The 25283-nt window shown below is 38.3% G+C and overlaps 1 protein-coding gene across 43 annotated transcripts in view; it reads right to left on the reverse strand.

The window, feature by feature from the left end:
- Window positions 1–25283, reverse strand: part of kcnma1a (potassium large conductance calcium-activated channel, subfamily M, alpha member 1a) — a 159275-nt gene that overhangs the window by 97909 nt on the left and 36083 nt on the right. For 42 of the 43 annotated variants that reach the window (XM_017308915.1, XM_017308919.1, XM_017308918.1 and 39 more), the window contains exon 2: window positions 20876–21043. In XM_017308915.1, the coding sequence (XP_017164404.1) occupies window positions 20876–21043 (168 nt within the window). The remainder of the gene's footprint in view (window positions 1–20875; window positions 21044–25283) is intronic. The other variant, XM_017308917.1, reaches the window with a different exon arrangement.

Consider the following 25283-nt stretch of genomic DNA (forward strand, 5'->3'; position numbering starts at 1 on the left):
AAAACCTTACCATGCAGGAAAAATAAACCTTTTATAAGATATTTAATCAAATTGAGCCTTGGGAATTGTCTTCTTGCGGTTTTACCCAGATCTGTCATATTGTATTTTATTCAGAAAAAAGTATTTCTCTATATTATTAAAGAATGTTAGTCATCACAAAATTAATCGCTATTGATCGCTGAACTACACTTGCTTCCAAAATAATAAATAGTTCGGTTTTTACATCACAATGGGGAAAAAGCATTTACTTTCATTCAAAATCAAAAAGCACAATAATGTTTGTATAAACAAGATCTTGTTTGGTTAATGGAAACATCTGAAAAATTATGAGGGCCTCCAAACAGAGTCTTACAGTTTTCTTCTTGTCACTCTTCCAGCAAGGGGAGATTTGATTAAAGCATGATTTATAGCTTTATGCTAACAGATTCTCTCCCATGAGCAGCAGACATCTGCAACTCCTTTGAAGTTAACATTGGGCTCTTGGCTGCTTCTCTGATTTAAGCTGAGCTCTTAGTAGGTTTGTAGTTGTGCCATGCAATTTTGTAAATGGTGATCTGTGAAAAGTAAAAAAAAAATGTGGACGTTGCTTTTATAACCCAACCCTGCTTAAATCTATCTAAATCTTTGTTCCCAATCTACCTGCTTGCCGTTTCTTCTCTAGCATTCTGCAACAAACAACCATGCGATTCACAAAACAGACCATTTAAATGTTCCATTTTAAGTAAGATTAGTGAGATAAAAAGACTTCAAAATTTCAGAAGGACTGTCCCCATACTTGATCAGCTACCTCAGGGTGTTGAAAGCAGTTGCAGCACCCTACCTGGTCCATATCTGGATTACTGATCTGCAACAGATCTGGGCCGGATGTGGTCCACAGGTGCAATACAAATACTGCATTTGGCCCAGATGTGGCACAAATACAGGAGTTTTTATTAGATTTTCTGCCTGATTTTGCCCAGACTCCAACTGAATCAGAGCCAAAACAATTTTTGCAGATGTCAGGAAGGAAGGCTCATGATCCTAGTCTGGTGTGGAGCTGGCTCATGTGTGTAAAAACCTCCTCTGACTCTTGTGCAGATCTGGTGACTTGTAAATGCATTTGGCCCAGATATGAAAACTGTCCAAGACCACCCCACCCCATCATCACCGCGTGCTCAGCCCAGACGCAGTAGTGCAGCACAGGGCAGGAAAGGCCCAGATCTGCATTTCAGTGGCGCGGTGCAGGTTTCCATGACAGGTCATGCACAGGGTGCAGCGTAGCAGATGAAAAAGTATACAATGGACAAGGCCTATCAAAGCTATCATATTACGCTGCTTCAATACATTTCACAAAAAATGATTTAGTGCAGTGGATTGTAATCGTGTTCTGAACACAACAGTTCTGAGACCATCTTTGACAACTTATCGCAACCCTACAGTAAATCCTTAATTTATTGACGCTAGTGTAGATGCTGCTCAAGTCTATTTTTTTTTAAGTCTTAATTTATATTGTAATAAAATATTACAATAGGGGATTGCAAAGGGGATTGTAGAATTGTGGTTTGTATAATTCACAGGGAAAATGGCTCTAATTAGTATTCATTGCTGTGCCTTTTTGAGTTACTGTTCACCACATATTAAGGTTGGCATTTTAAAATGAGTAGCTGTAGCTGATTGTACTACAGTAGGTTTGCTTTTTCTAATTTACATCTAAAATGTATTTATAAATTAAGTTGTACACCATGGATGTAAATATTTTCTCTTCCCTTTAAGCCATGAAAAACTGAAAAGTATTCCTGCAGAATTGAATGCATGCCCTGCCGTTGTTTTCTTTTCATCAGAGTCTTACTGGTGGAGGTTGTCATGTCCAAAGTAACCACTGTACACCCGTTGGCTTCAAGATGCATTTTCATGTTCCGTTGCTTTCTTTCAGCCCATCCTCAGATTTTACTCTGCAGAAAGTTTGTTGCAGTGTTCCAAAGTGCAAACTGTTGTTGGTTTTAAGTAGCCTGTCAAACTTGCACCTTATTGGCTGAGACCAATAACACAAGCACTTGAGCACCCAAACAAAGACAACTATCCCTGCTGGTCAGTTTTACTCTGTTAACAAGCTGACTTGGAACACAAAGCATTCTAAAATATCAAAAACTGGTATTTAAAACATGGTGTGATTTCTTCTTCATTCAATTAGTATGTTTTACAAAAAATAAACAAAAACTCACAGAAATGTATGTTTTTTATATTTTTTTTTCACAGTTTTTGGTCTGAAGACTTGTTCCTGGTTTTACTGTGGAAAGTCACATATTTACTCACCACACTATGAATATTTGTATTTGTAAACAGTTAAGCGCAACTTTGTGTCAGTCTACCATATAAAATCCCAACACAACACATAGATGTTTGTGGCTGTAATGAGACCAAATCAGAACATTTTATGAATACTTTTGTATGCAATTAATGAGTACTGACTTTGGGAACTAAAACCTAAAGAAAAAAGCAACATAGTATCTTACTGAAACATCCTTTCTTTCATCTCTGATCACAGATCTCCTCACACAATTCAAAATTCCATGTTGCTGCACTCTAGGAAATGGCTCCCTTTAACCTTTGAGGCCCATATCAGACAAATGCCCACATACTGTTGCACTTCGGTAACACAGACGGCAATTGACAGAGGAAAAGGTGGAAAGGGGGTCGTTATGAAGGAAAGCCTTTTGGATCTGACAGGATGACAGCTCCTAAAATGAGCACCTGTCTGTGGGAGATGAACAGAAGGTCTGTGGGGATCTGTTCTATACACATAGGACAACCTGTCTGAAAAATCATCTCTAAAAGCTTCTCTACGGCACCTTTGATTCTGAAAAGAAAATATATTTTTTGCCACTTGTGCAAAATGAAATCGCAACGCCCACGCATAATTCATGTGAAATGCGTTGATACCAGAGGAAGGTAGGCCATCCTTCCTCACAGCAACACCTTTGAAGGGCGGTCTTTTGAAACATAACCTTCAGGGAGGGGAGGCAGGGAAGAGTGGATATTAAAAAAACGAAAGCAAGGTTGGCAAATGATGGAAGGATGAGGGAATTATTGGCTAGAGCCCCTCACCTCCAATGAGACATGGGGAGCATTAAGAGGTGGCGGGAATGTAGGAGAGCAAAAAAAAAAGACTGGAAGAAGAGGAAGAAGCTTCAAAAGATGGAAAATATTAGAGCATGTCCTCGATGGCGCAGCAAGAAATTAAATGGCACAGCATGTTCACGTCTGCACAATGCATCTTCACCTCACTATGCGCTTGTGAGTGCATGCATATCATGTGTTCAAGTCTTCACCGTCACCATATGTTCAACCTCTGACTTTGTCTTCTTTCAGGAGACGGAAGGGCGGAGCCTCGATGGGATTTATCCAGCACAGAAAAGATGAGCGAGCGCATGTGACCAGCCTGCAAAGAGCTTCTGACAGAGGGAAAATTCTCCACCGTCGCATTCAGTGTCCAGCTGTCATCTAATAGATGAAGTTGTAGATGGTTTCCAAGGGAAACTGCATAATGTCAAACGAAACTTGCTTCTACGGCACTGAGTTACCACAATGTGTTTAATGCACATGTGTAATACCCGGATCAGACTCCAGCTCCAACATGTAAAGTTGGATAGTCAGGTCATCCATTATTAACGTCTTTAAGAATTTTTGAATCTCTAAGATTTTATATAAAATTCTCATAAAAGGATTTTGATATTACGTTAAATTCTGTCACAACTGTCAGATAGTACTTTTAAACCCTAAGTCACATTGGGACACATGCACATTTTGTTTTTAAGAAGAAGGAAGATACAATACTATTAGAAACATGAAAATCTAACATTGCCTTACTTTGCATTTTACACCGTAACTGACATAATTTCCCTTCAAGAAATTAAATTAGACAAATGTCATCTCACCATTTTAGAGAGGAGATGAACTCTCTGCAGGACTGTGTTTTTAAAAAAAGACAGAAATTATGCCAAATACCCACAATACATCTGAAACAAGTTTAATACAGCATATGATATACGGTGACAACAAAAAAAGGACAGCCATTAGATTACAGCTATTTAAAGAAAGTCCCTTCAGATTTCCCAGATATGTCCCACATATAGGCAAAGGATACTTGAACAGTCATTCAATAGCAGCTGCAGTTGACAGAAAAAAATATGTGGTGTACAAAAAAATGTATAATCAAAGTGTAGTAAAGCAATAACAAAAACTCTCCCAGTTCTAGGAATAGATGAAGCCATGCTGGCACAAGAACTTGAAAAATTCATTTTTCACCTTCCCTCACCGAAGTAAAGCTGCTGGGGGAAAAAAGACCTCAAGACCTCTCCTTAGCCTTCCATCAATCAGGGAATCCTTCAAGTTTTAACACTGGGTATGGCATCTGTATCATGGCATTTGTGAAACAAGCAAGTGAAACAAAAAATCTGAGATAATCCCACTGCTTTAATCTGGAGCAGAATATCAATGTTATCAATTCATGTCTGTACAAGTGTTTAATTCCAACCAGGGAAAAACAGATAAAATAAGCATTGCACAAGAAGATTTTCTTTGTGCAGCAATAAAAAGGACAACATTTACCTCGACTCTTAAAACAAACCCACACCATAATAATGCAATCATAAAATGTGGATCTGGCAGGATAAGTAAAGACAGTTTACTTTCTATATACTAAAAGGCTGTGTTTAAGTAGCTGTATGTGGTCTACAGACCATAATATATTCAGGTCACTGCACAGTTGGGCAGGCAGCAGGTACTGCCACACAATCCCATTATATACGTTAAATTACAGCATAAATCACTCCTGCCAAAGTTAATAATATCAAAACTTTATCACACTTTTGCCTTCTCGGTTGCCGTTCTGTCAGTGCAATTACTTTGCGTGATGCATATTACACAATTCAGCACAACCTTTCATTTCTTCCCCTAAAAGTCTTAGTGCCTTTGGCTGCCATGGGAACAGCAAGGCCTTTGCAAATATGGCATTAGGAATATTGCTCCACTATAAGGTTGAAAAAATGTGCTTCCATTTAAGTAATCAAACTGTGTGCCTGCCCTATATTCCGCCTAATTTTCTTTTAAAACTACCTCAGAATGACACCAAAACATCCCCCTACAGACGGCTTGCTTCGTCTCTGATGAGATGCAACGGTGACATGATCTTTATCTAATTAAATCAGGGTTTCGTTTAATTTCCTGAAGGTTAATGAGTTTATCATCTGTGTCAAAGCCCACTTTCTCCTTTGAACAATGCAGCGATTTCAGTTCTGGATGAAAGCCCAAGCGCAGCAAAGAGATCACGGAGACGGAAAGGCTGCATTTGTGTCCTTGATTGTCAAATGTCTCTCGAAAAGAATAGCAGCATCTCGGTGTGTTCTGCTTCTGTTTGTGATCTGCTGCATCCAATCAGGAGCCACACACACACAGCCTACAGGACTAAATAACACATGACTGATACCTTCACCCTTTAATAACAGAGGGAAAGGTGTCACAGTAAGCCCCTCAGCAGCTGCTTTTACCAAACAAAACCCACAGTTAACTGCAAGGAGCAAATATAATTAAAGGAAATGTCATACTAAGTTTCAGTGTTATTTAAAAAGCCTTCTGTGTATTTTTATGGTTTTAGGAAACTGCAGCAGCAGAGGAACAAAAAGGTAATTTGCAAATGGTTTGTGGCCAATTTTCCCACTCTAGTGTGTATTAATAGATAAATTTGTGCTGCAAAGTATTTCATTTGGTAGATTAGTCTGGGTCCCACAGCTAAAAGTAATTCAACACCATTACAAAAGGTTTTTCAGGTTCATTCATTTTAAGAATAATCTAAAACTCATCTTTCAATCTTTTAGTAACTCTGAGATTGCAATTCAATAAGATTAGACTCCAAATTATAATAAAGATACAGCATGGGGTTTAGAGAACTCTAAACCTGTCTTTTATGGTTTTTGTGGACAAAAACCATAAACCATCATCAGTTATAGCCAAGTGAAAAAAGTGAGAACGCCTCATTAAATATTCAATTCTTTTAAAATAATTTTTTGGCTGTAGCTAACCTCATTTTTAAGGTACATTGAGAGGAAAGTGGGTTGTGAGAGAGGGAGAAAACAAATGTCAAAGGGCCAGGACTTAACCTTGTGATGGCCATGTCAAAGACTGAGGCCTCCGTACATGGGCCACTCGTTCTACCACGTGCGTCACCATGGCACCCATCTCCTCAAAAAAATTCCTCTTTTAGTAGGCTTATAAGGAACAATTATTCACTTTAACCCAAAAGTATGAACTAAAGGATTTGTCGGTGGTTTAAACAGGACAAGCCTCCTTCAAAATGTTAAGTACCAATGTCCAAAGCATTTCAAAGTAAGAAAAAAGCAGGTTTTCATTCTCAAAGCGTGTCTTTCATTCTCAAAGGAAAAGCACCTGTTAAATGCTCGTATGGTACTGACTTCACACAAAGTCCAGCTCATTTTACATTTCCACTGACCATGGCATGCTGGCTTGATTGACTGCTGACCACCACACAAACAGCCATATCAATACTGAACATCCAACATGTTCCTTGGTGAAAAGTTCATCTGTCTGCAGCCTCAAATGCAATTTACGTGATTAGAATTGTTATTTAACTGACTTTATAATTTAATTATCCTATCCAAGTTTATTTTTGTCATGATTTGAAGGGAAATGGTTTTGTTTTATCACATTGGTCTCTGGATTTGTGCTATTTTAGGTTAATTTTGGTGAAGCTTTTCTCTTTCCATGCTCATCTTGTCCAGTTATTTTCCTATTCGGCCCTTTATAGGGTCCCATTTAGTTCTGGTTCTGATTTGAAGACTTTGCAATATGTATGGGATAAACAAATTAACATATAAGGGTAAAACTACTCCATTTAAATGTAATTTATGTAGATGAAGTATAGGTGTAGGTTTAAATCTGGACTATGTATAGATTTTATCATTGACCTATGTCTAAATGAAGTATGTGTCTGGGCTAACATTACCATAACATCATATGAAATCTATTTAAAAAAAAAAAAGAACTGCAGCGTTTATTTTAGCTTAGATTTTAGACTTACACGAGAGTTTTCATCTCAAATGACACGATCAGGATGATTCCAGACATCTCAATTGAATTATAACTCTCCAAAAATATACCTTTGAAAAGGTGTCTATAAAGAGAATAACTACCAGGAGAGAAACAAAACAGTGAACTGAGGGCACAGAGCTCATTCCATTGAATAAGAGATGTGAGATGTTGCCTCGGTGATATGCCACTTGTGGGAATAACTGAATGCAACGGGCCAAGAGAGCCAAACATCTACAGCAAAGTAATAAAACAGGATAACAAAATGGAGACATTATTTAGTCTTCAGAGGATTGCTGGTCTGGCCTTTTAGTGCCGTTGTCAGGTGGAGGTTTAGGTCAGTATTACCTCAGCTAAGAAGTCCTATAATATCTCCCTGCTGCACTTTGCATTTAGTTTATAGAGACGGTTATGCCAAACTATACTACACTAAAAGAAAATAAAAGGTGTAAAGTGATATGAGAAAAATAAGTTGGAGTATCAAGTCTCTACTTATGGCAGATCCACCATTGTATAATGTATGATCAACAAGTTTTAAACAGGTGCATCTGAAAACATTTTAATGTCATTGTAAGGTTATTTTTTTTCAGCAACTCATACATTATTTACAGCCTTCATATCTGTCAATTTTCATAACCATAGCTTACAGATAATGTGAGCACAGGGCCTTAAATAATACAGAACTATAAAAATAGATTTTTAACACAGAAATGTCACCCTAGTGAAGATGATGTCGATTCTATGCCTTTCCAACCATCTCTTTCTCTCAGTCTTCTCACAGGGAAAGCTAAATGTGAAGTGGTCACTTGACCTCAGCACAATAGTCATATCATGTTTTCTATGGAAAAGTAAAACACGTCCAATATTGTTCCTGGTTCAGGAGTTGCTTAACACAACACATTTCGTAGTTGTAGTCTATATTTCTATATTTTGGATTCATCCAGGGTGTGCTTTTTGAAGAACCGACTCTGATAAAAGCCTGAATTTTGTGAAACACCTCTACGTTTTTAGTAGGCATCGTTTTCTTCTTAAGGCTCTGGCTTGTTGCTTGCGTTACCACATGTTTTCCTTCTACTCAGTTTTCCACCAGAATGTTTGGACGCGGTTCTCTGTGAACAATCAGATTCTCCTGCCTGCTGAACAGCTGTCAAGTCGGCAGTCTTAAAAATCCCCGATATTGGTTATTATTCGATGTTATCAAGTTAACAAAAATTCATTTTTGTATCTCTCTCTAGCTTTTTAAAGTAAAATAAATTTACTTTGTGATTCAATTTACATTTACTGAGCTGCACCTGCAACAATGTTTCTAATCAGAATGATATTTAATGATTGAATAATTTAATAACATTTCCCTTTAAATCACCCGGGATGACATTTATCCATCTCATCTAAATTATGTGAAGCATACGTTGTCCTTTTCAGGTACAGACAATTAATTGTATATCGCATATTATATGCCGTTAAATACATTCTGCTTGCAGGATGCCAGGAAAGGACAGGAGAGGAGAGAATGAACCGAGCCAAGCTTTACTGCTTCTGGTCCTTCTTTGATGCACTGAGGCTTTGAAGTCAATACTGATGTAATTTAGGGCCGGAGGCAAAGACAGGCCTACAAACCATTTAATTAGCACCTTGCTATTGCTCTTAATAGGAGAGTGAGGGAGTAAAGAAGCCAAAAAAAATGACCTCCTTTTCTCTGTGTGACTAACATGTAAGATTGGATGTTGTTAAAATATTTAACCAAACTTTAACAAGTAGAACCCATAAAAAATAAAGGTGGTAGAGGAAATCAAGTATGTTTATTGTTAAGACGAGATAGAAAGCTGAAAAGGGGAAGAAAAAAAAAAAGTTTGCTGAAATACAAACTCCAGACCCCCTGCCAGTCATGTGAAAACCTTCTTCCCTTCCTGTGTCTCTTACATCACCTGGGATAATACCTTAATGATCTCATGGAAACTGAGCAGTAAGTGACAGCCTGGTGGAGGTTGTGTGTTTTAGGGACGCACTGCGGCCATCCCATCCCAGGAAACAGAATCCCAGTGGGGGTAAACGGAAACCTGGCTTAGCAGATGGTCCCCACTGAGCTGACTCCTCTGATAAGCAATTAGAAGAGCAAACAAAACACAAGCGGGAAAACACATATTCAGGTAAAAAAAGAAAAAGAAAAAAGAAAGTGAGAACACACTGGGTCTATCCTCAACAATACAGGAAGCAGAAAAACAGGCAGAAAACTATGCAACCCAGCAGTGTTCCTATATCAAGTTAGCACTTAATTACTAGCCTGGTAAGGTTCTCAGCAGCACAGTGAGAGGGTGTTTGCTGCTGAAATAAAATGTCACATGACAGCTGCTTTTGCCTTTCTTGCGTTCGGCTTTTACGGAGAGAGGAACCACGCCATCCATCTTCCACCGTGGATCTTGCTGCAATAATAACCCGTCCACCTTATAAAGCAGAGGTTGGGATGAAGTCACCCCCATCTCCACTGATCCCTGCACTCCCACACTCACGCTTTGTGTGTGACTCAGACCTGCTGATGTATAGATGATGAGACAGGCTGAGAAGAGGAGGCTGTTGCTGCACCACACAGCAATCGACATGCACCATTGCAAGCCTGCATCCAGAAAATGTGGAACGTTAATAACGCAATGCCTCATTAATCCCCTTAGGAAACATTTTTAGTGGTCCGTGTTCCAGGGAAATGCAACACCCCAGGATAGACATCAAGGTCATTTCAGTGTCATTCTGACTATTATGTGTGGTTTCAGTTTTTAAATTTAGGATATTATACAATATTTATTTTGGGATGTGGAAAGCTAACCTGGCTATTAATGTTTAGAATATCGTTTGTTTCTATTAAAGCTACAATACAATAAATACTGGTACCGATATAAACTGGAGTACAACATGCATTGAGAAACATCACATTTATGAAGTCTCAAACTTTTGGTGCCTTCCTGTTTTGGAAAATATGTGCATATTGGGATCAAGGGCGTAGAAATCATGGTGTTGTGCCACTGTATTATGTCAGAATTGGTTTTGATACCATTGCTGTGATGTGACTAGGCCAATTTCGTTCCTGAAATCTGCGCACATTCCCTTTTATCTACAGATAAAAGCAAACGTACACTGGGATACTTAATGTCTCGAATTGAAGTACACAGAGTTGGAAAGGGTTCCTGGACATTAGCCATCGGAATTGTTTTTATGACGTGATGAATCTAAACAGAACATGTTCAAAAAGGAAAGCTCTAAGCTACTGAACAGATGTCAAAGCTGCCGATTCTTTAAAGACAATGAAAGGGTCATACTTGCTTAAACACGTCTCATGACACTGATGTGTGGCGCACTTTGTAGTTCAATAGATGCTATGAGTGCTGCCATGTGGTCAAATAATTATTAGATGAATTAATTAAAAAGAAACATGCTAAAATTAAAATGGATAAGTCAACATCACTTCCAAACATGGCATTGGTGCATTTTTTGTTACTGTCCATTTTGTGCTGAAAGAGCATGCAGTTCCATGTGATGATAATTTGAGACGACAGCAATTTTGTTTCCTTTAGCTCATATACCATCCGCTGTTATTAGCTGGTTTCACATGTCTTGTTCCCCAAAATGTTTTGCTATTTGTGTGATGTTTTTGGGGGAAAGACATGTATGAGAAAAAAGTTAATTACAGTGCATAAACCCATTTAAAAAAAAACTGTCTGTGCAGAAAAAAATTATATGGATTTAAGACATACTAAAAATAAACATACATGTTTTATTTTGTGCATGTGGTAATTAGACCAAATTTCTGTTGCAATTTATGTACCAGATACTAGAATTCATTCACACAGCTGTATGTACAAGTCAACACACAATCAAGCACTATTATACATTAGGGATAAAGACCATGTTATTTTTTTTATTTTTTTATTATAAGTTATTCTTTACATATGGTGACAAGTATATTATTTTTTGCCCATTCGAATTTGCTGTGATCTGCTGTACACTAACTAATATGATTCTACATATTATACTGCAGTGTCCTATTTTTTCCCCCCAATAAATTCCATTACATTTTCCCAAACAACTATGCATTGGTCAATAAATAAAAAATACAAAATAAAAAAATATATTATGATTTATTTATGGAACTGGGGGCAATGCATTCTAACCAAAAAAATCATGCAAATTCTGGACGTGCTAGCTGATTTGTGTTTGCTTTTTTTTTTTCTTGTTCCCGTCTTGGTTTTTGCAGGTTGGTTTAATAAATCCCAAGAGTCCAATTAATATGTGATTTTATTCATCTTCTTATTCACTTCTAAAAAGAATAGTAAGAATTTGCAAACCCCTAATTGCTGCCCATTAATTACTACAAATTTGCAGAAAAAAAAAAAAAAACAAGGAGACAAGCCTGTCTGTCCAGCAAAGCACTCAGCTACACAACCATTATTATTATTGACCTGTAAGGCCCTGTTCACGCAGAGACAGTTTTCAGTGAAACTGTGACATTTTTGATGCCATCCAGGCTAGTGTTTACCCAAGTCTAGTCACTGGAGTCTCTGACACAGGAACTTTTTGAAGCCAGGTCTCAGAATGACTGTTCGAGAACACGTCCGGCGGAGGTGTGAAGAACTCCGCAGGTTTGGCAGCGCACATGAACAGACTGCAAGGTTTGTTCTACGCATTCAAGGGTAGATAGCAACAAAAAATGAGAGGTAGCCTAGTGCTGTGCAGTTAGCATAGATGAATTAACGAGCACTTGGTTCATTGAGACACGTTACTGCTTCATAAGTGAAGTAGGAGCTGAGAGTAAAAAGCACATGTGCATTTCAAGTACATGCTTAAATTACAGTGCCACATAGAGGCCTGGCATGACAACAGCAGGTTCAAGGTAACTTGGCGGTCTCATGTAAATGTGCCCTGAGGGCAAAAATATTCTAAAATATGTATGCTCAACCTACATATAAAAAAAGCACTTTTAACTTTAGCATAGTAACCAAATTAATTATTTTAACTAGTGTTTTTCAATGAGATTTAAGAAATGTGTCTGGCAATAAGAGTGGTGTTGGGTATGGGAGGATTCATACGAGGTCCTGATCCATTAGTTGTGAGTCATATCAGTGGTACTGAGTCATTCAATACTCCTTGCAAAGACCTTACAAGGTAGCCATGATAGATCAGTCAGGGAGAGGTGACAGAAAGCTTCAAATGGCAAATACACGAAAGTCTGCAACACCCCTTAACTGCGAACATGCAGATCTGAAACATCTACTGCCCGACATCTACCTTCACTGCCTTTATCTCTGTGAGTCACTCTGTCTGCAAAAATAGTCTTAGCTTAAAATCCATCATCTACTCTCAGTTGGTTGATAATACTTTAATTTTCTAACAGCGTGGACTTTTCTTTTTTTTTTTCTTTTTTTTTTTTTAAGAGTGATGGTGGACTTGCCAAATAATAAGCTAATAAGATTTTAAATAAATGTCAGGGCTACCAGCAGCAGAGATGTTTCCAAAAAATAACACAAGTAATTTGATTTTATTTAATCCGATTTGTGAATATTTTTAGAATGAACGTGCCCAGGCTAAAAGAAACAAATGAATGCAGACTGTCGCCACAGAGTCTGAGACACTTTGCTTAACAAGTCACAGGGCAATTTGATCTAATAAGGAAAAGACTAGGCAGCCAGCAGAGCAAAACATCACTTTTATGTCAACTCTCTCAACCTTTTACTCTGTGAAACAGTTTGGAGGTGGTTGGCATAGTCAAAGGGTAGGGGTCCCTGCAGTTAAGGAAGATGCTCGTAGGCCACTGCGTTTTTAGCAACAGAGGCACAGGTGGCAAGTGCATGGGTTAATAGACAGGGGAATGCAGGAAAAAAAAAAAAAAAGCAACAATGAGTCATCCCATGGAACGCCTCAGAGATATGACAGGCGTAAAGGAGGGATGCAGAGAAAGTCATTCATGAGGACAAATTGAGACCAGCCATTTCGGAGATGTAAAACTCCCCAGTGCTGTGCAATTTAAAAGCACTAAAAAGCTGAAAGATAAAACGTAACGTAGACATGCACTGCGCGGTATTAAGCCCGTCTTCTGTGATTTATTCTGCAGTTAAGAAATGTAAGCTTGACAGAAGGTTTTCTGATAATGAGGTGTGCTGTGTCAGGACACCGTATAGGCATGCTCGGATGTGCGCCACTATGCTAGCCTGTGGTGAGAAAGCTGTGTGTGAATTTCTAGCAGATGAAAGTAGACAACACGATACCAGGACTCCCGGTTTGTTCTGAGACTATGACACCCTGTTTTTCCTCTCATTGCCGCCTCCAGTTCCTATTAAAATCTTTCACCGTTCAGCTTATCTTACTTACGTGGCGGCTGCCCAGAAATACGACGAACCTCAAAAGTCGAACTTGTGTGGAAAGAAATTCTTTCATAAATTCTGGATTTTAAACAAGTGATATGTCCTAAATGTCTTTAAAAGCATAATAATTTGAACTTCACATATTGTGAAGTTATTATATTGATGCTGACTGGGGGCTGTAACGTGTAAGAGGCAGAAGGAATCAGGTGTTGACCTTTTTCGATCTAATCTTGTATTACAAACATTCTAAAATTATTCCAAAAGGAAAAACAAAAATAGAACTGCTTTGACAGGGAGAAAAAAAAAAGTCCCCAGATTTCACTGAAACATTAATAAAGATACCTCAAAGTGACAACAGAACATACTGGTAGGCCAGATTTCTATTTTTATTATATGGTTTGATGCGTTCAAATACTCAAAGAGCAGTATTCATCAAGTAACTATATATTTATCACAGAAGAACCATATGGAAATTAACTAAACATTTGGCCAAGTTTGATGTTTTTTGCACTGTAATGTGAAAAAACATGACAGTGCGAAAAGTAATTTGATATTAAAATGACCCTGATCTTACAGTGGAGCTACCTTCAATATTTTCAGTAAAAGCTGGTGCACAAAAGTTTAAACACATTATGTTTATGTGTATATACTTCCTGTTTTGTTCTTTTTATTTTGTTTGTTCTGCTGCCATTCCTGATGTGATTGCAATGGCTGTAATTCCCAATTACAGCCAAAAAAATAAAGTATAATAATAAATAAATCTTCAGATCAAGACTTCCAAAGGAAAAATGCCAGTGTGGGTCCTTACCTGGTAACTTGATGTTACAAACAACAAAGACTTATATCTTTATATATTTATCAATATTAGCCAACTCTGGGGTGTATTTATCACTATTAACACACTACTTCAACCGCTTAAAATTTTCCACTTTGAATAGTTTGCTTTGACGATCAACTATATAGCGTTTTTATACTGTAAGAGTATTACAATTGTTCTATAACAAAATTACTAATTTATCTGTTTTGTAGCTGTTATTTTGATCTTTAAATGGTTGGATTAATATTTCTGATGCATCGGCCGTTTCTTTTGCCTTTTCTCCCTGCAAAGTCATTGAATGAATTATGAATTGCACTATAAGAATACACTTGTCTTGTTTTGCTTTACTATTTCAACTGTTTTTATCACCTTTTTTTTTCTTATGCCATTTTGTCCTTACTTTTAACACTCTCAGCTCACTACATTGATTGTCGGTTAACTGCTTTTTATCAATAAACCTTATAAATTAACTTTTTTATCATGTTTTTAAAAGTAAGTTTGATTTTATTATGTCACAGTAAGAAACTGTGACATAATAAAAATAAAAACCCTACCCAGTTAAATATCAGGTGGTAGCCTATACACCAATATTTCTAAGGTTCAATGGTAGTAGAAAAAGGGCATGGCCCAGCCTTATTGCAATGGTTACCAAGGATTTGATAAACTGAGTAACTTGGTACATTTAGCATGTGACAGCCAATCAATTTAAACTGTAATAAGGCCAAACACAAAATAAAAAATCCTACTATTGATTTCTGTTGCCAATATGCTTTTGTTTCATCTTTGAAAACAACAAACGATGTGCTAGCTCCTTTGAGTTCGTTATCCATAGTGAGCTTGCCAAGCCTGCACCACACCCATTTCTAACCCTAACCCTAACTCCTTCCATCTCCCTCTGCCTGCTGCAGGGCACGTCTGCTGAGGTTCGCCAAGCATAAACAGCAATTCATCCTCGTGAAGACAATTCACATCAATGCTGAGAGGATTTTTATTGACGAAACTGATGCATTTTGGCAAATGACCAGCGAAGAAACTGTGCAGCAAAAACAACAAGGAAAAAGGTGAGAGAAGCACAAGACGTGGAGGGCCTGAAAGGCAACAGTTTCTAATGAAGAAACAGGAAGGGACTGGAGGAGATGTTTAATTTAAAACCTGGATTTAAACACAAAAGATATGACATAAAATATCCAAGAGTTGTGAATTTGGTGAATTGCAACCATTTTATATCATCATTGAGACAATTTTTATGTTCTTGTGATACCACTTATTTAGTGAAATGGACCATTCCCTCTTGTAGAAAGAGGGAATGGAAATCGTACCAAAGGATGATCTGGACATGTTGACATCCACCATATCCTCCCTGATGTAGATCTTCCTTGCCATCACACAAGGAAGCAGTGTGTTTGAGATGTGTATTAAAATTCACACATTTGAGTTTAACATTTAAACTCAAACTTATCACAAATTTACACAATCATGTCATAATTATCTGTATTTTCCAAACTTCTTAAAGGAATAGTAATCTTAGTTTTTCAATTTTAATTAATAAAAGCATCTCTAAAAGATCATTCTGGTATTTATCAAGCAGAACATTTTTTAGTAAATCTAAAAGAACCAAATTACAAAATATTATGCCTGACTTAACGTCAGAGTACGAAAAAGTTTGATCTTTTTCACAGTGTATGTAAATATCTGGATTCAATTCTAAAGAAAATATGGTGTGACATTTTCCTCACAGAGGTAGACACACGTTGCAATGACATAAACAATGCCAGGCTGAAAAGTGTGAATGACATCTGTTCTCTGGACAGGGAGGAAGGCAATCATGGGGATGTGAGAAAACATTTATTTTCACCCCAACGGGATGTTTGAGGAAACACGGAAACAAAGTTAAAAAAAAAACACACATACCATTTCAAAATGGTGCGTAATCTCTCCTTACTGCCAAAGCACACAGATATGCATACACTGAGCAAGTTTGCATACAGGAGCTGATAACAGAGCAGGGAAAAAAATGCTGGCAAAAGCACACAGAGAGGGGAAAAAGTGGCAAAGAAAAATCATGTGCCCTGTCAGAGGTTTTACTGCTCAACATGACTGAGCTGGATTTTTGTCGTTTTATATAACAGTGATTAGAATGCTTTCACTTTATTTCTGTAAAGACAGACAGATGTGTTGCATTCATAGTGTTTCCAGATGATAGGGGTCAAAATGCAGAAGGCCAAGAAGTGTGAGGGTGGATGGGAATAGGCAGAGGGATGACCACAGGGATTAGAGAGCGAGCCGTGTGAACAGATGGTCCCTGGTTGCCACCCAAGATCCCATTAAGAAAGATGGCAGGACTGACCTATTTCTGGACCCACCATGCCGTGTAAATCCGCTGTCCATAGAGATAGGGAGAATATCTGCATTCAGGGTTTGTAATCCTTGCTATTTTTCTTGGACATTATAGGATTACATGCATTGTTACAATACCAGATGCAAAACATAGAAATCGACTTGGTGAGATGCTAGGATAATGTGGCACACAAATTCAGCTGTCCAAGTAGTCACTTCCTTCCTCATACACTGTGCCCTTCAGTGCTTAATGAGGTCTTTTGATAGAGCAACTGGGATGACGTGGCTGTCAAAGAACCGATGAGTTATCCATTTCGAAGCCCTCCCACCTACAGAGAGGATGGGCTTTCCTTTCACCCTTCTTCCGAAAGCAATGGCACTGTGCGGACAGCTGCCCCGGCAAGACGCAGAGAGATACTTCCTCAGTCGCAGGTAGTTCATCTCTACCAGCGACCATTCACGATTAGTTGTAGCAATAAACTTTATTTGAGAAATATTTCTTTTTGATGTAAAGACAATACAGTAAAAACACTGTAGGCTGTTTGGTTTTTAGAAATTGAAAGAAAATGTCACACGGATGTGCACCTTTCAGCCAAAACTGCATTGAGTAACATCGTCGAGCCTTTTTCAATTTGAATGGAAGTGCGTTCAAATTTATGACAATGTAGAAATCACAAGGGGTAATGAAGATGAGGAGAGCCAAATGTAGAAAGAGGAAAGAGTCGGCCGAAGAAGCTGGTGATTTTGTTGCTTCTGCCACCTTCAGCTTCCTACATGAAACAACGAATGACACGTACCTCTGGTTGGACTGTGTGATCCGGTCAGTGGTTGACGTGCTCTCAGGATACGTAGCAGGTGAAAGGGAGCATCATGGCAGCGGTGAGGCAAAAGTCAAAAACCTGACAACAGTTATCAAGTGTTTAGAGCCCGAGATGATAAACAGCTCAGCAATAAGCTCGCAAAGAAAATGCTGGTTTGAGTGGCGTGAAAGGCAATTGTGGCAGGTAGAACAGGCTTGCGATCCAAAAGTTGTGGGTTCAATTCCAGCCTCCTCCCGCCTTAGGTTGATGCACCTCTGGGCAAGACACTTAGTACAAAAAGAGGTTCCAATCTCTGCAGTGGTACAATTACCACTGCAGTGGTGATAGCAAAGTGAATAGCAAAAGCTGAAGTCCTATTATGAGTAGTTATAGTAGCAGCAGCAGGAGAAAAGGTGAAATGAAGCTTTAAGGTGTGTAAATGTTGCACACACCTTAAATTACAAGGTGTGTACAACATTTACACACCTTGTAAATGTGTGTAAACTTTGAGTACTCAAGGTACTCAAAGTTTACCTTGAGTAAACTTTGTTTACTCAAGGTGTTAAGAATATAGCGTGTAGATGTACACTAATATTGCAGGACAAATTTAAAGTCTATGTATCTATCTATCTAGAAGTTGTGTTGTACTGCATGGTAGGCGTAAAACGAGTATTCTCTCTCAAGAATGAGAATTAAGAATGAGCTAGCAACTTTCACTCCCACGCCTAGACAACTAGACTCCCTTCTGTTAGGGTTAAGCAAAGATATTGTTTTTCTATTGAAAATCGATAAACATGTTTTGAATATCAGCAGGCTGTTATTCTACTCAGCCCTCAGGCATTGAAAACAGCACGACAAGCCCTCTCACCCACAAACTAACAGGGAGCCGTATGGCAATGATTGAAATATAAATTCTAGTACTTTTCCAGCTTTGACAAGTGAAAACTGCGACTGCATATTTTATATCCATTGCAGATTGTTTTGAGATGTAAAAACAACATATCTAAGAGTAAAGAAGATATATCATCTATCACAAGATATATGAAAACATAACATGTTTGGATAGACAACACTAAAAGTTTAATCAGTCTACTTAATCCATTCCATAACCACTTTTTTTGTTGTGTTTGAAGCCATTTTCCTGTTGAAGAACTCAACTGCCACCAAATAAACCGTTCTGTAAAATGTGAAGCATCAGATGAAAGGATGCGCAGGGAGTGGAGTTAAGAGTTTGTCTGGCTAATGCCAGAGAACCATCCAAAATAAATAAGCTCTGCGTTTTTTTGATAAGTGTAGTGGTGAATTTTCTAGACTGTGCTGCTTTGTATGTGCACAATCATACATTATTCACTTAAAGAAGTTAGCAAGTAGATATTCCTGTGGTTTGAATGTGTCCGGCATCAAACTGTCTGCTGTTTGGCTAGTGAGAAAGAGTCAACCTTAGAGAATAGTGAAACCCGTTAACAATTTCAACATTTTTACACTGTAAAATGTGTTTGCTGACTAAATTACTTACTGTTGCTACAGGAAAGATGCTATGCATGGGCAACTCTAGAAGAAAGGGTTGCAGAGAACTACATAACTCCACACCAAGTGAAGGATTTATATTTGTCAGACAATTCAATTAGCTCGATGGTATACCTGATCTTTCACTAACAGCAAAGTCATCAAGGGAAACAAATGATCAGGAATGGAGGGCTCTGACCAACAGAAACAATCAATCTTTATCTGGTTTTGTTTCTTTTTCCACCAGGGTGGAATGGAGCCAACTGCACATGTCCGTTTGGGAGCAAGGAAGAAACTTATTTTTTGTTTGTTTGTGTTTTTGTCCTAGTTTGCTTTCCCCAGGCAGACAAAGTCCTTAATGTCAGATGACTGAGCACCACCACACAGCAGTTCCTATGGTTACCATCCAGGTTCTGCGTACACAGATACTCCTTGCAAATTCTGATCTGCAGTGAAACACTGACGGAAGAGCAAATTCTTCACAAAACAACATAAAAAATAAAAGAAATCACCTCACCACCCACATGTGAACACATCCACACATGCACATATATACCGAAGTTTTCATGCTCCTACTGCATGTATGGAAAAATACTTTCAAACAAGAACTCGCAGTTGCACACGTTCCACCCACATGATGAACCAGTCACTCACCTGCATGGAGCAATTTTGCAGTGTTGTGCTGCATATCGTTACAGAGGGCACGCAAGTAAACACAGCCTGCTGGGCTGAATTATCAGCTCCACCAGAAGTAGCGCAAATCACAGTAGGTGATACACCGGGATATCTCTAAGCCTAGACACTCCATTTAAAGCAGCCCATGTCTTATTTCTCCTTGGCTGGAACAAACATACTGGTTTACTTTTAATTTGCTTCTGTGTTTTTTGTTGGCGTTTCTCTCTGCCCCTGTTTTCCTTGGTTCCGTTCTCTCCCTCACACTTCCAGCTAACAGAAATATACATACAGGGCAGATTGGGAGCACTCTGTCAGAGCAGAAGATGAAAGGAAGAAGAGAGCTGCGTTCCATGCCAGGAGAGCCGTGTGAGTGGGAAAGTGATGAAAGAGAAGCTCATTTAGTAAATTGACAGCTCCCTTCAGGATTTTTCATCCTCCTCCCCACTATGAAAGGACGGAGCCTTCCTCAACTCTGAACTATCCTCATCAGGCATGAGGAAGCTGTCACATTCCAGCAAACGTCAACAATGACAGTGTTCGTATTTTATCTTAGATTCATCTCTCTCTCTCTTTCTTTCTTTCCAACTCCCACGGCTGTTTCATTCAATCCACAAATGCACAGTGGATGTCTGTACAAAACAGACCAAGTGTGACTGAAAGAAAGCTAGAAAACAGCAGATAAAGAAAAAAAGAAAAAAAAACAAATGTTCTTAAACATAAAGTCGGCTACACTATCAGGAAATACCAAAATCCATTGACTGAGAGCACAGTAGTAGCAGTTGATATAATTGATACAATTTGTGTTGTTTTAGTTTGGTCAAAATTGATATAACCAAAAAATTCTCATCTCCCCAAAGAGGCACATGATTTCACACGACAACGCTGCAGACACAAAGATGTAGATGAAGTTGCAGAATAAACAGGCAAAAACAAATATATTGGTGAGATAAGTTGGGAGGGGTGCTACTCCGGACATCACTAGAAAAGTCTTGGCGCTGCACTCTAAACTACACCGACACCAGATCTCGATGGCCTAGTTTCGGTCAAATAATGTCCACGAGTATTTGTACTGGCACACACGTAAATACAAACCGGCAGACTAACCCAAGAGAGGGAGAGAAAAGTTGGGCTACAGCTTGCAGAACTACACCATCAAAACAGCGGAGATTAATCAATGTCTTGTCCAATGTGGCCAATGGATAAGACAAACTTATTGCGACCAAAGAAAAAGAATTCAGTTTGCACAGAAAATAGCCAAATAATTTGATGCCAAAACATTTTACTTCATTCATGTCTGAAGAAGAGAAACCTACCAGAACCCTGCCTGTGAGTGTCTGAGCGGAGATCATGACACCGGCCCAGTCTTTGACTGAAGTCATCCATCCCACCTCGCTGGCTGCTGCCTCCTCCTTCTCATCAGGACCTTTAGTTGTCTTGTCTGCTGTCGGATTGTTGGCAGGGTTATTCACCTTCTGAGCCTCCTTGGGGGAAACAAACAAACAAACAAACAAACAAAAAGAACAAAATCATATGAGTAAAGGAAATGGAAGAAAGTTCATTTATGTTTGTTGCAAGGATAGGGATCACGCCACGTCGACTCCCATCTGCTATCCACCGAATATGCATGTCCATGTACGATTTCACATAATGACAGAATGTGTTGTGCTCCAGCCGAGCTGCACAGATGGTTCTTTATATTAACCGTCCCTAATGTCACGCAGGCATTTCAGCACTCTGTCTTGCATCCGAATGACTGAGCAGAGTTGCATTGCAGTTCGTTGACATGCTATGCTTGGCAGAAACACTGCGTGCAGCTGTTCCTCTCCAGCCATTCACTCACTCCTGACTTGACACTAGCTGGCATTTAGTTTCCCTCTGCTCCTGGCAAAGAAATCTAATGAGTAGATTTCCTTGTGTTCTGAAGCCACTGAAGCATTGAAGTCTTCCCATTGCGCATAGATTCAAATATACCAGGAGGTGTTTCGTGCATAGTATGGAATGCTCTCATTAAACCTGCGGCTGGACCTCGGTGATTGCTTCCGAAGAGAACCGATGGAGCTGAATAACTTTTAAATGTGTGATGGCAGGATTAAAAGTTGACTCACTCAAAGGAGACACAGTAAGCAGACCATTACTCACTTAGGCTTCACATGTACTTAAAACAAGTCTTAAAATGCCACTCTTCACAGCAACAGTGGACAAGTAGCTGTCAAAGCAGAATGTTTGCTCTGTCAACGCAGCAAAATGCCTTCAAATGTTGGACGTCAAATGATGACAGCTTTTTTCAGTATGACCTTCCTTAGTGCTGCATCTAAAAAAATGATGATATAAACTGAAATAAATTGTGCTTAGACTGACTTTTCTAAAAGCGGTCGAGGCCAGAGATTCACCAAGTTGATCTAATCTCTGGGAACATTCAATATTCAGGAAAAGCACAGTAAAAACGTACTACGTCTGCAGGGTATAAGGACAGAGCTGTTACACATGAACAGCTCTGTCCATATCAAGAAGCTCACTGGGTCAAATTGAATTACATTTCATAATGACATGGCATGGACACAGCTGCCATTTTCCTAATTTCATTCCGACCCCATAACAATGCTAATAAACTGGGCCTAAAAAAGCCCGACTTAGTCATCAGATCATTATCTGCTCATGCCGTAGGGCCTTTCTGTGCTCCAGTGGATAATTAATTTACTTGAGCTTTATCAGGGTTTCTGCAGGGTCTTCAATAAAGCCTAAAAAAAAATCTCAAAGCTCAAGAAATATTTTAGTCTACATCTTAACTTTCAGCATGTAATTAGCTTAGGAACCAAAATACAAAATCTCAATGATGCACTACGCTTTGCCATGGATACATTTTTATTGTTGCATATTTATTTTGTTTGGGTTTATATATATATATATATATANATATACACACACACACACACACACACCACAAGTCTGGTTATCAAATAATTTTTTATATCAGAAAAAGATTACCTGAGTAGAGGTGGATAGAGTACACCAAAATTTGTACTTGTGTAAAAGTAAAACTGCTTCAGCACATTTACACTCGAAAGTAAAAAGTAGTCTCCAAATAAGTCAGTGAAGTAAAAAACAAATGGTAACAAGACTATTTAAGTACTTTGTAACAAATAACATTTGATTTAATTTTTTAAAAATTATGCAATTTTGAAAATCATGTATTGAAACAGACCAAAATTTACCTTTATGCACAAAATATTTTAAGGACTTATATTAATCTAATATTATAATTACTAATTAACAAATTCAGACACACAAAACACTTTTCCAAATTCCAAAGACTTCTGAAACCAATACTTGCAGCAGGTGGAACAGGGTAAAAGTCACAACCTCTACTGTGACCTCCAAAATGCAGGAAGAAAATAAAACAGTGAAGCTTTAGTGTACAAGAAGTATCAGTTTAGGATGAACTGTGGGTTTTTATGTCTGGTTTTTGGTTAAAACATGTTTAATCCTCATTAAGTAGTTGCTCATAGTGGGGAGAATATCTAGAACTGTCAAGCAAGAGTAAAATTGTTTTTTTTTGTTTTGTTTTGTTTTTCTAAAGTAAAATATAAAAGCATGGTGTAGTAAAACTACTCCCAAAAGTACCTTTTCCCCCCAAAAAAAATTACTCAAGTAACTTCTTGTAATCATCAGAATGTTTCTATGTCAATGTGAGATGGGCCTTTGTGATCGTTTCCATTTTGGGAAAATGCATGGCTGCCATTTTGGCCAAATAGATTTTTTACTATAAAATTATAAACATTGACTGTGGTTTGCTCTAGTCCTAAATACTGAAAAAAAAATTTTAGACTGATGATCTTGCGTCTTATCCTATTAAATTTAATTAAATGTGGACATGATATGTTGCTTTCTAAGATCTTTTAGCTAACTTGAAGTTGTTGAACAGCTTCCGTTTAAGCGAATTCTTGATTCTACAGCTCTGGAAATTTTACTTTTACATTTACTTAGCATTTAACAGGGGGTAATAATACCTTTCTAAATAGAGCCAGGTTGATTTGGATAGCTCTAGCTATGCTCCTGTATGCATCTCTGCTGTCTTTTGCTGCATTTACTCTGCATGCATGCAGGTCATTTTGCGCTGGAATGTGTGAAGTTTCACAGATTAGCTATGCGGGTGTGTCAGACACCATGTCATGTACTCCGTATGCAGAACACCCCCATTAGCATGTGCACACAGCATACACCACTAAGGAACAGAAATCACATCTAGTTTGTGAATTCCAGGTCTGGCTCTTTCTGGCACATGTGTGCATATTGGATGGGACCATATGAATAATGGATGCAGTCACAAATTGATGGCTTTGCAGATCAGAGGAGATAATGTAAACAACGTATTTCTTCCAGTTCATTTGAGTCATCCACAGTAGGCTAGGCTAGGGGGGAAGAAGCACTGAAGCATACTGTTATGGGAGAATCCATCTGCTGGCTATAAATAAACCCCTGTGATGTCAAACTGTTGGGGAAGACGGGGAGCAGCCGCAATCAGAGGATATTTTGCAAGAAAATGGCAGGCTTTGCCCTCTTTTTTCTTTAAAATTACTTTTCAGTGATAATAGTTTTTACTGCTCAATCCGCATTAACAAGATGAATTTAATTCTGTCACTTTTTAATGCTGTCTCTTTTATAGCAGCCCGTTTCTCCTTAAGGTTTTCATAACCAATCAAAAATATATATATTTTACAGGCATAAGTTCAAGCTGAGGGGCAAAAAATATGAAAAAAATCAAATAAATCATTAAAGTTGTAACAAATTTAACTTCTTATTACCACTTTTGGGGGATTTTTACATTGGTAACAGAACAGGGAACCAGTTTTCGCAGTGAGCTGTGACAGGAGCTGCAGGTAGCAGGCTGTGCACGTCCGACTTCCCACCAAAGCAAACAATTTTACCGCACCCCGCTGCTGCGTGAAAAACTACTCCCGACATGCTCGGCAGGAGATCGGGTGGTGCAAACTTTTAGTGACAGACTTACTTCTTTTTTTTTTAAGAGCCCTTCAGAGTGTTTACTGCGGCACGTAACCGCTCAGAGTTTTTACCGCAAGTAAAAGCACTGCTGTAACCAAATCATATGAGACCTAGCGTCACTAAAGTGTCAGTGAAAAGATACCTTTCAGCCCTAAGTGCAAAGTGATTCCTACAGTATCTATCGCTCCTCACTTGCACATTTGACGCACAAAAATATTAAAATGCCTCATTTTTCTTGGATTATTACTCAGGTTATTACTGTCTGTTTATTTATTCACATAATATGAACAAATATCACATAGACAACATCCAAATGACCTCATTGGGTTTTTTTTTTTTTTTTGCTTTCACCCCTGAACAACTCAGTCCAAAGCACACGTTTTGAATTTCCAGTTTTAAATCTTTATCTAGTTCATCTGCCTACATCAGGGGATCTTTTTATATAACAATACAGATGAGCATTGTTAATATTAGGACTGTTCCAATTATGAGAATAGTCAAGGGAGGCAGGCTAATAATTTGCAAGACGGTGACAGAATAAAAAAAATCCTTGACACAAGAAGAAAGACACAAATTAACTGACAGAGCAAAATCTACAGGACAAAGAAGAAGAGAAGGTGGAGAAGTCATCATGTAGCAATAATGCGAAGATGGGAGATGTAATGATAAGCATGAAATTAAAAGACATCACGAGGCAGACAAATGTAGCAAAAACGACAA

Source organism: Poecilia reticulata, linkage group LG15 (genome assembly GCF_000633615.1).
Source record: "Poecilia reticulata strain Guanapo linkage group LG15, Guppy_female_1.0+MT, whole genome shotgun sequence".
NCBI classification, from domain to species: domain Eukaryota; kingdom Metazoa; phylum Chordata; class Actinopteri; order Cyprinodontiformes; family Poeciliidae; genus Poecilia; species Poecilia reticulata.